Source organism: Rhododendron vialii, chromosome 4a (genome assembly GCF_030253575.1).
Source record: "Rhododendron vialii isolate Sample 1 chromosome 4a, ASM3025357v1".
Taxonomy (NCBI): Eukaryota; Viridiplantae; Streptophyta; class Magnoliopsida; order Ericales; family Ericaceae; genus Rhododendron; species Rhododendron vialii.
Genome location: NC_080560.1, coordinates 39979798 through 39993971, shown reverse-complemented (window position 1 = coordinate 39993971; position 14174 = coordinate 39979798). Strand labels below are relative to the sequence as shown.

Here is a 14174-nt window from a genome sequence, read left to right as displayed (position 1 = left end):
ATAGTCCCGAGTATCAGTATGCACAGGTATATAAAGCAAAAAAATTAGGAATGTCATTCTTATATACTAGCATGCCAATCTTACCTCTCGAAAGATGAGAATTTAATTCTAGTTTAGGTGAACTTTAAAGAAAATCCGGCAACAATTTCAGCCCATTGAGGCCATCAAAACCCAGCTCTAGATGGACTAAGCTACCAAATGTTGGCAAATTGGCATGATGAGTATAGTTGAGAGACTGTATAACAAGTATTAAGTTATTGTCCAAAAATAAATGAATAGATAAAAAGACGACGAATTAAAAGAAATAGGCTTAAAGAACAAGCTCTAAAGCGTCTCCTGCATGCACAAATTAAAGAGAAATCGAACAAGAAGCCTTACCTGCAAAGTAGAACCAGATAACGATAGGCGCCTAACATTTGAGAGTTTTCTAAGTAGGCCGTATGCATGATCTCCATATTCCTTTTCTCGCACTCGCAGTGAAAGTCCAAAAGGCTTATGGATGCTCACACATGCTTCAACTATAGAGGGGGAGGGGGGAGGCGCCCCTCTCCCCTCCTCCCCCGGGCTCTTCTCCCTCCCCTACTCCACATCTCTCTGTCTGCTCTGCCACTCCCTCTTCCCCTCCCGCTTTCACCCATCTCTTTCCCCTTCCACTTTCCTTTTCCCTCTTTTTTTTTCCTATCTCAAAACTGATCGGCATAGGTTTTGAGGTGGCGGCGACGGTGGCATTCCGATGGCAGTGCTGGTGTTCATGGATCTCAGCGTCTGATCTCCTCTTGCTGTTTTTGGGAGCCAAATCCTTGTGCTTCACGGCAGCTCGCAATAGAGGTTTTCGGTCGTCCGACGAGATCGTCTCTGGTATGGTCCTCGAACCCCTTGTTTTCTCCATCTCCCCTCTCTTTTTTTCAGACCCCCTGCCCTCGTCGTGCGTTCCTGTTTGCACGGTCGTTAGTCTACTCATAGTTTCCCGGTTGGAGATGTTGTTGGACCTCTGATTGCGCCTAACAGCTAGGGACTCTCTAGGTTGGATGGAGCGGCCGGCGTTTTGGCTCCCGCAGTGGTCGTTGTTGGACGGCCTGGTTCTCGCTTAACGGCTTGGTGATGCGTCTGCGACAGGTTGTTTTGGTGTTGGGATCCGGTCGATTATTCTGTGGGGTGGCCGGATGGTGGCTTGGTGGATGTCAGAAGTTTTGACTGGCGGTGGTCGTGGTCCTGTTTGCAACGGTGGGCGGCGGTGTCTCTATTAGGGTAGGTTTTGGGTTTCTTCGGACCGGACTTTATTGATGTATTGGGTTGTTTTATGTTTGCCACTGATTTATCTGGGCGCTCTCAGGTTTTGGTTGTACGATTCCAACTTTTGGTTGAATTATCTCCCAATTTTCTTAATAAAATGTTACTTTTGCCGATAAAAAAAAAAACTTCAAATTAAGTCCTTGAGGGCAGGGCAACCCAAGAAGAGCCTTCGAATCAAGTCGTCATCCACGTATATAAGGAAGTTGAGAGACAGGGTTTTATGGTTTTAATTTGCAAGCAGACACGATGGGGAACATTAAACACAAATCGACCGTGAATCTTCAGAACCAATAGGGTTTTGCAACCGAAAAGGCTGCTTCGCAAGTCACCGAGCTCAGGGATGGATACTACAAATTCGACTTCTTTTTAATATCGTATGCCAAAATCTTCCTGTCATCGCCCGTACTACCACGTAATCATCAATGGAGTCGTCATAACAAAGCCCGGAGGGCTGGAAACAACATATATAGGTGTCACCGAAATCGCTCAATTGTTCACGTGAGAGCACTTTCTTGCAATCACCCGATAACGGATTCCACAAGAACAAGTCCTCAATATATAGTGTTTACAAGTGAGAAAACCCATTACGAGAACCCCTGATTCTCACACGAGAACATATTTGTAATGGATTCGGTTTAGCGATCTTCCTTGTTGCTGAACCATCATCATCTATGCAGTGGAGGGAAAAACCACAAGCATGATAATCAGACATGCCGATCGCGTGTTTGTCTTTGAACCGAAGGCGTGAATTTGGGATCGGATATGAAGAGATTCCAACGCTTCGAAACGGATTTTGAGCTTGAAATAGAGACCTAACTGGTAATTTTGAGAGTATGAAGTAAGACATCCTATGGAATATTTTTCTGTGTTCGTCTTTCTAATATTCATCATTAACGTTCCATTATATATAAGACTAGTGGATGTTCGTGCCTGAAGGAACGGCGCAACGTATTCTTAACCCAAAAGTGAATAGAATTTGAGAAAATAGAAAAGTAATACATGACAATAGGTACCCCATTTTCTTAAATTTCAAGTGAGTCCGTCTACGTTAGAACACAATCGAAGTCAAAGAAAAATCAAGCTCAACGTAATAATTTATTAACTCCAACACGTGCAATAAGATCGCATGCGCGCCCCTGCACGTTTTATAGGCACAACATAAACAATGATGCCAAAAGCCCCAAAATTACCTTGGCAGAGAGGAGATGAGTGTTGAGTAACCCATAGCAGCTATATCAACTACAACTTCACGGCAATCATCAATAAAGTAACATATTCATATCATCAGATTATTGGGGCTAACATATTCATATCTCTTTGAGGCATTGTTGGTGTTGAGTACTCTCTGCAACTCCTTGCAAGTGGCGATGGAGCCCCCAGGATTAGTTGAGATACGCGAAAATTGGTATAGATATCTGAGTTATCAAAAAGGAAGTACATGAAAGGAAAATAAAAATGTTCTTTTTTTTTTTCACCCAGTAACAAATAACGTCTTGGAATACAAAAAAAACTTCAGGTCTTTACCCTTGAATCCTTAAGGATTGACCGAAACCAACAATGGGTCAGAATTATAATCAGAACCTCAATTATATTTGTAACATCTCAATTCGGGTCAATACAATATTGATCATAATTCAGCGAATCAAAATCTGACCGAAAACTGGTCTCACAAATTTCTAATCCCACAATTAACTCATAAGTAGTAAAGCCTTCATTGTGGACAAGCAAGATTTGTATTAACAAAGAACAGGAAGACATGTACAATTACGCAGGTCATACGCCAAGCCATACACATTTAGGAATATAAAAATCAATATCATCGCAAACCAAACCACTAATTCAATTAACACAAATACTGTCATGACCATAGAAAAGCTCCAAAAACAGTATCGTGGATTTCGTGATTGCCCATGCCTAAATGCACGACACAATACGTCGATAAAAAAAAAAGGTGCAACACAACATTTTTTATTACAACTTTAAAAAAATTATCCATGGAGAGAAACAGTGTACTACTCTAGACAACATGACACGAAATTGCGTCAAAATATCTAACCTAGAGAGAGGGAGAGAACGTGTAGAAACATTAGAATAACGAAAAAATAAAAAGATTTGATTACTTCTTATTCTAACAAAGTAGAGGTAATGACCCTCTCTCTTTCTCCAATCAAGGTAGGAAGGAAGCTGATTTCTTCTTTTCTTGGAAAAGCTTATGAATTAGATTATTAAGGAAAACGTAGATTCATTGTTGAAGGAAAACGTATGTACATACTACTCCGTTTTAAAGAAACAACGTAATTATCAAGTTTAAAAAACAAAGAATGTTTCCTTTTAGTATATGAATCAAAAAAGGTTTGTTTCGTTTTTAAATGTTAAAAAATCAACCTAAAAGGAAATTATTGAGTTGGATGTAGGAAAATTAAATAGGAAAACCTTCTTAAGGAAACAACGTAAAAGCAATTAATTGAAAGGATTTATCGGTCATAAGGTTAGGGGAGTTTATATTAGGAAGTACTCTCTCGATCAAACGGCTACAACTAACATGAAATATTGATCGGACGATTGTAGAGGATGCTGGATTTATATGTATAGACAAAAATCGCTCTGTTTTATAATATAGACTAGTGCATGCCCGTGCCTGAAGGCACGGCGCAATACGTTTCGGTCATATGCTTGGCAATAGGAGAGAGAGCGAGGGAAAGGGATGTGCTGGTGCTGTAAGGATTTGATCACATTGTTACCTAGGGAACGGGATGTGCTGGTTCTGTAGTGATTTGATCAAATAATACCATTCAATCGAAAGTTGAACAAAGTCCACAACAAATAAACTCTCAATTAGAATACTTTTTAAGATACATATGTTATCTTGGTAAAGCTTTTAAAAAGTGTTGAATTCACTTTGCTGTGTCTCCAACATTTACCCTGGTAATGATACCTCATGTGGCGTGTTCAAACATGTCTCCACATATTTCCGTTTTGTTGCGTGTCCTCGCAGTGTCGGACTACAAAGTCTATCCAAAAATTAAGAGAGCTACACAAAAGTGGGTATAAAGAATTAATTCACTCTCTGCTATTTTCACTCTATCAAACATATATTTTAACAAATACAAAGTGAGCATTTTTTAGAGACAAATAACAAAAGTTATAGATCAAAAAAATTCCCATCCTAAACAACAAAATCAATTTTTTTTTCTAAACAGCAAAAAAATTCCCCAGACATGTCTCCACGTGTTATTTTCGCCATGTCGTGTGTCCTCGCAATGTTGGACCACAAAATCTATCCAAAAATTAAGAGAGCTACACAAAAGTGGGCATAAAGAATTAATTCACTCTCTACTATTTTCACTCCATCAAACATACATTTTAACAAACACAAAGTGAGCATCTTTTAAAGACAAAATCCATTTCCTAGTCTAAACAGCAAAAAAATTCTCATCCTAAACAACAATTTTTTTTCTCGATAAGACTCTCATCAAAAAAAAATTCCCATTCTAAACAGCAATTTAGGCCACATTAATTTTTCCACAGGAAGACCCTAAGGAATTGATTTAGTGGATGGCTGATTGGTAGGTGTGCGGGATGGCTGATTGGTGGAGGAGCTTTGTGGGCACTGTTTTTTTTTCTTTTTCTTTTTCTTTTCTGGAGCTCTGAGGAGTGGGTTCTGCGGAGAGAGAGAGAGGGGGGGGGGGGGGGGGGGGGGGGGAGGATGGATTGAGGGAGAGAGTATAACTATGGAGGAAGAGGGGAGAGAAGAGAGAGAACACGATGGAGAAGAGGAAAACTGCTAGGTACATTCATGGGAAATAGATTAGAATCAATGATTTAATCCAACGGTCGTAACCTACTGAAATTGCGATCCAACGGTTAGAGGGGTTCTCATATTTGTATGGATAGATAAAAAACCGCTCTGTTTTATAATATAGATTTTGCTAGCTTCATATGGAAATGTTTTAAAATAATTTAGTCATATCAACGAGATTAGTGATAAAAGTAAAAAATTATGACAAAAAATTAGAAAATCACTTAAGGCGAAAATGATCTGCGATAGGTAGATGCATTTGATTACTTTGTCTGATTTTTTCTATTTTTATATCAAACTTTTTTACTTTTCTACTTTTATGACTTATCTAATCAAGATGAATAAATAATCTTTAAACATATATGCAAAAGTAATGAGAATTTTTTTTTCCCAGAAAATGACGTAGTAATAAAGTTAGGCACCAAGAAGGAATTGAAGGATTGTCTGGAGGTCAAAACTTGAACTTATGAATTTGTTTCCTTTTTAAGGTTACAGGTTTGAAATCTCCCGGGTCTTGGTGCACCGCTACGTGATGCCTTCACACTGTTCTCCATCACACATTTTTGTAGAGTCCACACAATTAGTATTGAACCCCACAAAAACTTACCTGTGGCAGATAAGAATGTTGGAACATCACGTGACGGTGCCCCACCGAATAATTTTACGGTACGACGACCACTATTGCAAATAAATGACAGTATGCAACTCATAATCCTGAGCTGTGCAATGTGCACTCTGCAATGATTTTGATTGAAAGAAATAAACATCACTCTGCAAGGATTTTCTGGCCCTAAATAACAGTACTCCGTATGATTTACATACGTTTAGATTATTTTCTAGGTAATTGGTGGAATTTGTAATTTCCTTATTGCAACACAATGTTCTAAAAGTCACTAGTCAGACAGTCTGCCACCTTTGAGCTTCGAGGCCTAATAATCTGCAATTAATCAGCACGTAGCAATTAATAATCGGCGCTTAGCAACTAGTCGGATAGGCCCCATCAACGATTAATTCCAATTTTTAGAACACTGCTGCAACATCTACATACATAAATCTAAAAGGAATGTGATATTCACCCGTCCTTTACCCCTTCCTTGGTAAAATATGTAAACAAGCAGATAATGCTTTCATAAATATCGAAGTACAAAACAAAACAACAAACTTAGCTTGTGAAACCCACACTAGTTGTTATGACTATATGAGCATTACCTAGTACATTTCCTCTATGGCACCTCTCTGCAGGGTTCATAGACTTCCCCCTCTCTAATAATGGACAAAATGCTACCCCACCATCAAATTATTCTGCCAAGAAAAGTAGACATATATCTGTATATGTATGTTTTTTACTTAACATATTTCACAAACCAGTTCAACATATCTTGATGTGCCTCATCTGCACACTTCACAGCCACTTCATCTTCATCCTTGTACCTCACCGTCCATCCGTGTTCGACCCCTGGGAATATCTTCACAAAGCTATCAACCTGTGAAGTAAGCAGAAGTCGTTAATTTCTCAACTGGTCACGGAATTGATGATTTTAGGAGGAATGGGGCCAAATGACTACACCGAAAACAAATTCTGTGACTCTTGTGGAGGAAAACAACTAAAAGGAACCTTTCTTTGCCGTTCCAAAAACAAAACAAAAAAGAAGCTAAAAGAAAAATCTCAGCATCCTGTATTTCATTTTTTTGTATTTCCTAGACCATAGAGTCCTTTGTATTTGTTATGTTACCAATATATGTTTCTGTTTCCTGAAAAAAAAAAAAACACGTACAATTTTCTAAATATGGTGGATAAAATCACATCAAACAAAGCAAAGTTCATTGTATTTGAGGAAAATCAGACAAGAAATATTGAAAGGAAATGATAGTAACCTTCAAAATGCACTGAAATTATCATCAAATCCACCTCACAATAGATCCTAATCATGTAGCTCAAACCAATAGCACATAATATGATAAAAGAGAATGAAAGCAATAAAAAAAAACTTCCATCTAGAAAATTTAAGAATGACTCATTAGTCACGGAAGAAGGGAAGCAAACCACTACATGAACACCCCTATGAAGCACAGGTACTTCTAAAACCCCACCATAGTCGTACCTGTCATACTGGGTACCAATACTAGCCATGACACTTTGTTCCTGGTACATGAAACACCTATCGGGATATTTCGCAATGATTTTTCCCGCACCCCGGCAACTAAGGGAAAATACCTATTGAGATATTTCACAATGATAAGACTTCATTTTTCTATGCTTAGCATGATTCTGGGATAAAGAACTGAAGGGAAATACAGACCTCCCTTTTCAAAGTCAGTACTATTTTCAGATAAACTGGAAACATATAGGTATGGAAAACAATTACTTTACATTCTAAAGCAAATCAAGAAAAAAAGAAGAAGATGAAATTCTGATGAAACCACAATTAGAAATGAAAATCAGAAGAGGAAATAATTTGCGATTGCCTACCTCAGGTTTGGCATTTAAGGCCTCCTCAAACTTCCTCACGAGTTCCGGTGGAGACATTATGTCAACCTCTGCTCCCAATATTGAAATAGGAACCTTAACCGCTGAAAATAATGCCCACTGTTAATATTCTTCAAATCAGCACAAAAAAACTCCAAATGTTGGGAGGTTTTCAGGAAGGAATTGACTTCCACCTCATGATAAAATCGCTTATTTGAAGTGCACTCTATCCTTAACCAACAAAAAGACACAAGGATTATATTTGTGAAGGGTTATGGGATACATACCCTGGACATCCTCCAAAGAAACAAATGATGGATGTAATAGCACTGCAGCTTGAATATAAGCGTACTTTCCTAGTTCCACAACAAGCTTGGCTGAAAAATGTCCACAGAATTACAGTTGAAGCAAAGCCACAGTGCAAACGAGTGACAAATATATTGGCAAAATACGTTTGTGATATATGCATTGATTGCAAAAACGAAAAACATAGTAAAATTTCCCTAGAAACCATCTCACCTCCCCAGCAAAAGCCTGCAGCTCCGATGCTGGATATGCCTTTACTTTTTAGAGCTTGAATTACTGGTTTTGCATCTTCAAAACCTTTATCCTATGAGAAAATAATTCTATTTTCAGCAACTAGTGGTATAACACTCCTTTTCAATAAACAGATTCAACGCGCCATCATTCTTGCAAAACTTGAAAGCAGGCTTCCAGAATATGACTGTATTTAGAAAGGAAAAGAAGAATACAAGATCTCTTAGAGAAACATACATCGTTTCCAGCTATGAAATAAATGATTGGGACAGCTGAATCACCCAAATGTTCTCATCGGAAGTATATATGTTATTTCAAACAAGAGAAAAGGAAAAATGTATACCATGGTCCATGGACACAGCAACAGAGAAATGTAATTCCATATGACAATTCTGATTCTAGATTGAAGTCAACAGCAGTTTACCAGTATATAATATGATTAAAATTACGACTAACCGGTCCGTGATCTTTTAACCAAACAGGCAAAGGCCTCTCAGCATTTTCAGGCGCATAAGGATCTCCATAAAAGAAGTCAGGAACGACCACATAGAAACCAGAAGCTGAAACTTTGTCAGCAAGTTTCCTGTAGATTTGGAAGGTTGTGACATGAATTTCAAGATATATAAGCAGTGGCATGTAAAAATCCTATCCACACAATTCTAATGACACCACAACTAAATAGTGATCCGTATACAACACCAAAACAATACTGTGTCAGTGTATCAATCTGAACTGCCATATCCCTTGTGCAAAGAGTGTGAGGGCAATAAAGTGTAACCTTGATGGACCAAAAAGTCTTTATACCAACTCAAAGGGACATACAACAGCCTATGTCAGCTCAATGCCATCATTAGAAACGAAAATCCTCTAGCATACTATAACTTGTTCAGTTGTTTGGATGGATAGACGAGGTGAGAAATGAAAAGAGTACATACATACAAGGTCCATCTCTCGCAATTTCTCACCAAACATGGCAAGATCTTGAGGAACCATAGTCCTTGATCCAAAGGGCCAGTAAGGGATATGCAACCGCCAATGTCGGCTCGGTGCCCCCATTACTGAGGATCCCACCATCAGATACAAAATATCCACCATAAGTACTTCGGAAGCATATAGCGCCGTCAAAGCTGGAATGTCTAGAATCTTTTGCTTGATGGTAATGGCTAGTGATTTATTTTCAAAGACTATCAACTTGCCAGTCCTCCTCAGTTCGGGAGGTGTGTGCAATGAGAACCTTCAACTACCACTAGACGCATAATTCATCATTAGGCCAAGCTGATGCACGCCTTTGAATCATACAGACTATTGCTCCAAATCTATACCTCGAGTTCTTTAATTTTTTCCCCTCTCTTGAGCTCCTAAGCCCAGAGATATATCTCCAACCAAGTATCTCTCTCTTAAATCAGTTTTCTTCCCCTTAGCGAGCCTCTACCACGAATTGCACGTAGAATACGCTATATGTCGACAACCCTTCAGAACAAATAGTGCTAAATATTTCAAACATCCAAAGTTAAGCTCCCAAAATGATCGGAGGAGCCAGAAGTGGTCTCATCATATTATCCCACACAACTAGAGACTCATGAGCTCAATCTTTCAAACTTGGAAGAGAGTTTTTTTTGATGTTTGAAAGATTAACTGAAATAAAAAGGAATTATCCAATTTAATGTCTCCAACTAATAAGGATGTTTAGCACAAAAGTTGCAAGTCTAAAACTTACTCCTGGTAGTACTAAAGAACTTGTAACAAATAGTGGCACAGAAGGAGAATGATGAATGATACAAAGCACATGTATTATGAGGTTCTAAAAAACTATCAATTTTTTTGACAAAAGTAATGCCATGACCTCCCGAGATAAGCAAACAACAAGATGACAGAAAATTAAAAGTGAACAAGCAACAATCCCTTTGGATGAGCAAACGGAACTAAGAAGCAAGATAAGATAATCAACCCATATTGAAGCTAATAAAAGGCAGAACAATGACTAAATCGGTTTGCTTGTAAACAAGAGAAAAACATTCAGATTAAGTGTAGCTTGTAACATATGCTTTGAGTGGCTGCACAGAATTAAAAGTACCTCAATTTCGGAGCTTCATATCCTGCAGAATAACGTCACCACGGTACCATGAATTAGACATAACAGTCAAACTAGTGCAATCATAGTGATTTTGATGACAGACAAAGATGACCACCCATAGGAGACATGAACGAAAAAACACACATAAGTATTAACAGTTCAAAGGACAGACATATTACTCCTAATAATTGTACGTGCAACCCAGTAGTTCAATTGCTTAACGTCTTCAGTTCAAGTATAACGATAAGTACGATGGCTACGAATCATCATTACAAATATATATATATATATATATATATATATATATATATATATATATATATGGAAATTTACAAAAAAAAAAATAGAGGTCAAAAACAATTCAGGAATGAGTATAACAGATTGATATCACGGAAAAACACAACAATAACAATAACAGTACCCACACAATCCCAATCGGTGGACAAAGCGGACTCGAGACAGGGCTACCGATGTATAAACGTACAAATTAGGCAATCCCTTTCGGGGCAGTAGGTGAGACTAAGGAAAGAGATATTTGTGGTGTCTGTCAAGGATATCACAGGAATAGCTGCAGTAGAGTGTGGTGTTCCTCCTCACACTGTAGCATACTCATCTCATACGGAGTAACACAATTACTAGTTAGTGGGTAATCGGTTGAAGATAGCGAGTGAAAGATTCCCTCGTACGAGGGAGTGTGACTTAGACAAAGATTCAGTCTTTTCCACATAGAGTGACTTTCTTGCGTCTTTTTTTGTTATGAGAAAATCTTGCATACGGAGGTGCTATAAACAAGTGTTTATAGCACTCAATCGTGACCATTTGGACGGTTAGAATGTTAATGAAACTTTTTTTAGGAAAGAGTAATTGCTTTGCTTAGATTGGAATTTGAAATTTTTTTTGAAAAATAGTACGGGTAATAAATGGATAGAGATAGAGGGAGAAATGTTGAAAGTAGGAGGAATCTTTTGAAAAATTCTTTCTAAGTTGCAAAGAGAACAAAGAATATAAACTTTTCCCAAGAAAAGTCGAAAAAAATTTCATTAAAATCCGTATCATCCAAAACACTTTTATATGGATGGCTGTGATATTTTTTTTTTTTGTTTACGAGACATTTGTGATTGATTGGTACTTTAAACATGTTTTTCTAAGAGCATCTTCAATCCACCTCTATTTCTCCAAAATAGAGGATGGATATGACACATTGAGGGGAGATTTTATAATTTATTCTCTTTTTTCTTCACTTTTTGTAATTTTTGAGAGAATTTTTGAGGGACCCACCGTCCTTTTTAGAGTTTGGTCCTCTAAAAGTAAATTTGGTCCTCTAAAAATGGAGGATCAAAAGTAAATTTGGAATACAAAATTCCTTCAAAACTCTAAAAAGGACGATAGGTCCCTCAAAGATTCTCCCAAAAAGTACAAAAAGTGAAGAAAAAATGGAATAAATTACAAAATTTTTCCTCAATGTGTTACATCCATCCTCTATTTTGGATGGATTGGAGATGCTCTAAACATGATTTTCTCACGACAAAAAAAGACCAAAGTCACTCTATGTGGAAAAGACTGAATCTTTGTCTAAGTCACGCTCCCTCCTGGTCTGTTACTCGTGGTGTCTGTTATACTTTTTCTATTATTTTCATCGATCGAGACGAACGGATAAAAATTTGAGCGATATCTTATGAGAATTTAGAGAGAGAGAGAGAGAAAAGACCGCGCCAAAATACGAGTTGGGTAAGTACCAAAAAGTCGGAAGCTTAGCATGGAAGAAAATAATGGAATACGAATTCAGAGAAATGATGCTTTGTTTAAGGAGGAGGAAGCTAAAGCATGGAAGAAAAGAAATACTACCCAGATCGCAAATTGAAGAGGATATTTAACAACAAAAATTCTAACTCTACATTCAAATACACATCTATTTATACACTCTCATTCATAACAGAAGTGGGGCCCACACATACTGGATGTGTGCGGACTCCACCTCTATTATGAGTGAAGATGTGTAAATGAATGAGTAAAAATGTGTAAATGAGCGTATGTTTGAGTGTAGAGGTAGAATGATTGAATTAACAAACACAAAACATGAGGCCGGAGTTGGGCGAGTACCAAAAATGTCGGAGAGCAGAAGCACAGCAAGCTTGGAGTGAGGGGGCCCAGTTACATAGCACTTGAGGCCTCCAATTTCCTCCTCATGCCCTACGCCGCCACAGCTTGAGTCGAGAGCTGGTGGGTTTTCGCAGCACTGAGGACCTGACATCACTTGAGTACAGTAGTAGATTTGAATTCAGTGGTATCTGGATTCTGGAGTTTTATGTCCATAACCGAAGGCCCAATGACACGTTACACACGTATATATAAGAGAGAGAGAGAGAGAAAGAGAGAGAGAGTTGCTGACGTAATTGAATACGTCTCGAACTAGATTCTTTTTTCAATTGATTTGGGAACTCTTCTGGTCCTCCCTCCCAAGATTCTGAATACCGCTTTGGATATGGTACTAATTTTGTTATTGGTGTGGTACATATTAGTATTGGTGAGATATCGGATACCGTTTTAAATTTTTCGTCAAATAATTAAATGTCAAAAAGTAAAATATTATTCAGGAAAATTCTAAAATTAGCTTAATGGGCTGACAATAGTGAATGTGTGAATGTGTATTAAAGGGTATAAAAAGAACACAAAAATATTTTTTTTTCTTTGTCTTCTAGTGTGCTTATCGTCAGCCCCATGGACTGCCGTTCTATTATTTAGATTGCAAAAAATAAAGAACATTTGTAATTGTAAACGTGATTCCAGCTGTTCCGAGTGGAAAGGCAAAAAACATCAATAATTAGAGCCTATAAAATCAGGTGTGGCAGTCCCACTAAGAAAAGGACAAGTTTGATGGATAAAAGTCAATAAACTAGCAATTCCTGGCATTATTTGTTGGACGGTTGAACTAACATATTAAATGACACAAGTTGACACACAGGATAAAAAAAATCAGAAAATCTGTCCACACAGACATTATATGCACAGATTGTCCATAGATTTTTTTTGGGGCCCATCACAGTTCTCATACAAATGATTCAAGCTGTTCATTGAATGTAAAACACTTTTTCAATTGTCCCCGTGAAAAATCATCCAGGAATGCTACATACACTACACACTTTCACTACACCATCCACTACATTTTTTATGAGACTCATTTCGGGTCCAACAAAAAATACAGAAAAATATCCATAAATTTTAAAATAATATTTTAGGGCACCTTCCATCAGTCTCCAGCAATAGTCGTTGCCGGCGTCGTCATTTTCAAAAGTAGCTGAACATTTTCAAATCTGATTTTTGTTTTTTTGGCTGTCTCTCTCTCTCTGGCCGAGCTTAGCAAAATACCAGACGAATTTTCCGATAACGTCTTCTCGGCCGGTATTTTCGGTAAGGCCCGGTATTGGAGCCGAAATGGTATTAGAGGGTTATAGTACCGTTTTCCTCTCAAACCGATATGTACTGGCCGGTACGGAATAGTATTCATAACTTTGCTCCCTCTTTGTATGGTCGCAAACGAGTCGGACCGAGCCGAACCAAACTTTGTTTTTAATACTCGAGTGCGTCTCTGTTTTTTTAAATGAGTCATGTCCTTAAAGAATCAAGCTTGGTTCATTTTACTCAAGGAAAAATAGAACATTAAAAATACTTAAATTCTAGTAACAATGAAAATACGAAACAATTCTCCATATCTGTGTTCTCTTGATTTTAACTTAAATCTGAAAGTTTCATTTGTTAGTTTTGCGTCAAAATAATTGAGGTAAAAAGTAAAAAAGTAATTATTTCTCAAAATATTTAGATAAAAATAAAAAAAATACTTTTCTAATTTTTCTCGTCTAGAAGAATCAATAATCTATAAAATTTGACACAAAATTAATAAATACAAAAAAAATTTAAATAAAAATAAAATTCATAAACTTAAATTAAGTTAAGTTCAAGAGAACGCATAACCCTGCACCGGTTGAGTTTTTATAATGATGATGCCG

At 37.5% G+C, this 14174-nt stretch overlaps 1 protein-coding gene across 2 annotated transcripts; it reads right to left on the bottom strand.

The window, feature by feature from the left end:
• Positions 1-6195: 6195 nt before the first annotated feature.
• Positions 6196-12491, bottom strand: LOC131322061 (endo-1,3;1,4-beta-D-glucanase-like). Of its 2 annotated transcripts, XM_058353169.1 has the most exons (8): positions 12271-12487; positions 10171-10192; positions 8553-8679; positions 8079-8169; positions 7847-7936; positions 7563-7663; positions 7195-7307; positions 6196-6576 (listed from the first exon to the last, which is right to left on the bottom strand). In XM_058353169.1, the coding sequence occupies exons 1-8, from the start codon at positions 12419-12421 to the stop codon at positions 6561-6563; spliced, it is 711 nt and encodes a 236-aa protein (XP_058209152.1). In that variant the 5' UTR covers positions 12422-12487; the 3' UTR covers positions 6196-6560. The 2 variants fall into 2 exon arrangements, with proteins under 2 accessions (XP_058209152.1, XP_058209151.1); XM_058353168.1 differs by lacking the exon at positions 7195-7307 and having other exon boundaries at positions 12271-12491.
• Between the last annotated feature and the right edge of the window lie 1683 nt (positions 12492-14174).

Coding starts and splice junctions, on each gene's coding strand:
- LOC131322061 (XM_058353168.1), bottom strand. CDS start 12,421: ATGTCAGGTCCTCAGTGCTGCGAAAACCCACCAGCTCTCGACTCAAGC. Junction 10,193..12,270: donor TCTGCTCTCCGACATTTTTG/GTACTCGCCCAA, acceptor GTTATTCTGCAG/GATATGAAGCTCCGAAATTG. Junction 7,664..7,846: donor TTCTTTGGAGGATGTCCAGG/GTATGTATCCCA, acceptor CATTATTTTCAG/CGGTTAAGGTTCCTATTTCA.